This window comes from Lolium rigidum, chromosome 1, assembly GCF_022539505.1.
Source record: "Lolium rigidum isolate FL_2022 chromosome 1, APGP_CSIRO_Lrig_0.1, whole genome shotgun sequence".
In the NCBI taxonomy this organism is placed as follows: Eukaryota; Viridiplantae; Streptophyta; class Magnoliopsida; order Poales; family Poaceae; genus Lolium; species Lolium rigidum.
In genome coordinates this window covers 305826229-305829626 of record NC_061508.1, presented here as the reverse complement: position 1 = coordinate 305829626, position 3398 = coordinate 305826229, and the positions used below count along the sequence as shown (strand labels likewise).

Genomic DNA, 3398 nt, shown 5'->3' with positions numbered 1-3398 from the left:
ATTCAAATCCTTTGAATTAAAGAGGCCCCCCGAAATCCCAATGTCAAGGCGGCCATAGATTTTGAACTAGAATTTACTCATCGAGATCATCAGTAGCACGCACGCCAAGCCAATTTTCCTCCTTGATGAGGATGTCAATTTTACTCCTCGGTTTTCTTCACAATGTCAAGTTTATAAATTTGATAAAGTTAATAGTGTGAATATATACATCGCAAAATAACCATCACCAGATCCATTATAAAACATGTTTTCATAGTATTGCTTGTTATTATAACTGATATTAAAACTTTTTATAAACTTGGTCAAAACTATACTTAAAAAATGACTTAGCACAAAAGTTATACATCTTGTATATTGGGAAAGATGGATTACATCTACTGCATGTATTCGTTTACCAGTTCGTTTGGACAAGGTATGCCATGCTTGCAACCACGCAAGAACTACCTAGTTCAGAGAACGAATAATTCCCAGTCAAGTTGTATACGAATTGCACTGTTTTCTGCAAAATTGCCTACCAGGTTGGGACATGCTCGGGGTGACTGGCAGATCCCGTCGTGCTTACTCAGCGATGATCGTCGATCGTACTGAGCAACCGATATGACATGATAGGAGTGGCATCCTGATTCCGTGATCCGCAATTAAACGATGATTCGATCTGCCGCTATCAGGAAAGCAGCTTATCAACTAGATGAACAGCGAAGTTGGATTAGTAGCAGATGGGGAGATGGCCACCTGAATACCTGACCTTGTCCCATGTCGCTCTCCCAACGGCGTATTTTTTGGGTTTTGTAAGCGGTGATGTTTTTTAGCTGTAAACTCGGTCAAATTTATTGTACTAGTACCAAAAAAAATGACTTGGGATGAAAGTTACACTTACATTTTGGAAATGAGGAGTACAAGTGAAGCAGTAGTAGCCCGATGTCTGAATTCTGATCATTTGGGGGACTAAGTTGTTTGAACACTCTGACCGGATTGTATACAAAATTTCACACGAGTTGCACTGTCTCCCTGCAAAATTGCACTACCTGGTTGGGATATGCTCGAGGCACAGATCGCGTACCTCACGCTTGCTTAGTGACGATCATCGTACTGAGCAACCTATATGACGTGACAGGAGTGGTTTTCTTAGTCCGTGATATGCAATTGACTATGGATCACTAGCACACAGATCCGTGCGATGGTATTGCTGATGCCGCTGTCAGGAAAGCAGCCTATCAACCAGATGAGCAGCGCTATCAGATTAGCAGCAGATGGCACCTAACCTCGTCCTATGTCGCTCTCCCAACAAACACACACACACACACTGAAGAAACATCTGGGGGCGACAGAGAAGGACTTCCAAATCCAAATGTCAGAAAGTCCATTGATTTGGCACTAGAATTTACTCATCCAAGATACTCAGTGGCACACAAGCAAATCCAATATTTTTGCTCCTAATTTTCCTTGATGACAGGCGATGTCAATTTCATTCCTCACTTTTCTTCAGACTGTGAAGTTTATTTCATCACTCCCATATCATACATTCATAACTCGTTTTTGTTTTCCCTCAAGGGGAAATCAGTCGGTGCAAATACAAATTGGTACTACAATACAACACGATGCAATGCAAGCTCTGTGAGCTGCGAGAGCAGAAATCGAGCATACACTCTGGATCAAATTCAGGCATTGGGAGAGGAGGAGGGAGGCCTACTTCAGGTGTACAGCGGTGTTGTTGGGGGTGGGCGGTGAGGAGGCGGCATTGCCCTCCAGGAGGAGGGGCTTCCGGCGCACGTCCCCGGCGTTCTTGTTGGTCGGCGGCGAGGCCTTGCCCTCGAAGAGCTGCTTCCTGAGCACCTCGTGGAGGCCGTCAAAGAGCCTCTTTTTGACGGAGTCCATGGCGGACTCGAGTCGGTTGAGCAGCTCGGTGGAGTTCTTGTTGTACATGAAGAGTCCGTTGTAGAGGTCGAAGCTGTCGCTGCAGGTGTTGTCGACGAGTCGGAGCAGCGTCTCGTAGCCCTTGGTGTCGATGGGGGTGGGCTGGAGGTCGAGCGTGGCGAGCATCCGCCCCACGGTGTGGGTGAGGAACTGCGTCTCGGCGGCGTGCGCGTCGTGGTCGGCGCAGGGCATCTCCACCATGCGGCAGCCCTCGCGCTCGAAGATGTTGAGGAAGACGTCGGCGCGGGCGCGGCGGGCGGGGGAGTCGCCGACGCGGACCCTGTCGAACACGAAGGGGAGGCCGTCCCAGCCGTCGCGGGCCGACTCCGGGCCGAACATGGGGTGGGTGCAGATGACGTCGAAGTCCTCCGGGAGGGAGGTGAGCAGGAGGTTCTTGGGGAACTCCTTGACGGAGAGGACGTCGACGAAGAGCGTGTTGCGGCGGAGGCGGTGCAGCGGGAGCGTGCGGAGGACGGCCTCGGCGGAGAGGATGGAGGTGGCGAGCAGGACCACGTCCGGGTGGCACTCGCAGAGGTCGTGCGGGTCCTGGAAGTAGGACGCGCCCAGGGAGGCGGCGGCGGCGGAGTAGTCGGAGCGGGAGTGGGCCAGGAGCGTGTGCCCCTGCCGCGCGAAGGTGCGGGCGAGGAACTGCCCGAAGTTGCCGAAGCCTACGATGGCGATCTTGAGGCGCTGCCGCTCCTCCAGCAGCCCCGCCGCCCGGGACTCGTAGTCGAAGGGCTGGGCGGCGTCGATGGCGCGGATGGTGCCGCCGCCGCCGCGCCGGGCGCGGACGGAGGGGAGATGGCGGCGGGAGGCGGGCGACCGGAATTGGTGGCTCGCCGGCGGGGACGGCGGGCGGCGGCGGTGGGGTCTGGTTGGTTGGTGGAGGCGGAGGGAGGAAGCCGTGGAAGACGACAGCATCTTGAGTGCCGTTTCCTCTGGCTCTGGGCCTCTGGTGTTTTTTGGGTCTGGGCTTTGCTCCGCTCCGCTCCGGGGAGAATTTAAATACGCGTGGGATGCGATTCCAGAGCATGTGATTCAGCCGTCGAATTTGTCCAAACACACTTCCTCGTTTCATTTCATATTATCGCAGGATCTACATGCAAATCTAGATAAATTTGTAACAGTTATCCTCTGGACCAAATTATTGGGTTAATAGTTATTTTAAAGATATACCAAGATATATCAGGCTAAATAGTGCATTAATTGTCCTAAATTACTTTCACCGAGCTCCGAGTAGCTACCTACTCGACAATACCTCGGAGGAGGAATCCTCATGGAGGGAGGAGAAAATAAGGCCAGGGCGGAGAGCTATCGGGACAGGAGTACGCGAGTTACCTAGCTCTAGAGCACGCTGCACGGAGGAAGGACCTAGTGCTATTTGTCTAGAATTATGTGGACGATCTATGAGTTGTGGTTGTGTCTCTAAGTCTCCCGAGATCCGGCTTATATAGACGTCCGGATCCTAGGGTTTCTACGGATAG

The 3398-nt window shown here is 52.0% G+C and overlaps 1 protein-coding gene across 1 annotated transcript; it reads right to left on the bottom strand.

Annotated features, from left to right (window-relative positions):
* Nucleotides 1-1443: 1443 nt before the first annotated feature.
* Nucleotides 1444-2869, bottom strand: LOC124684069 (arogenate dehydrogenase 2, chloroplastic-like). The gene has a single exon (XM_047218472.1). It carries the CDS (start codon nt 2833-2835, stop codon nt 1687-1689), a length of 1149 nt encoding a protein of 382 aa, XP_047074428.1. The 5' UTR covers nt 2836-2869; the 3' UTR covers nt 1444-1686.
* Nucleotides 2870-3398: the final 529 nt, after the last annotated feature.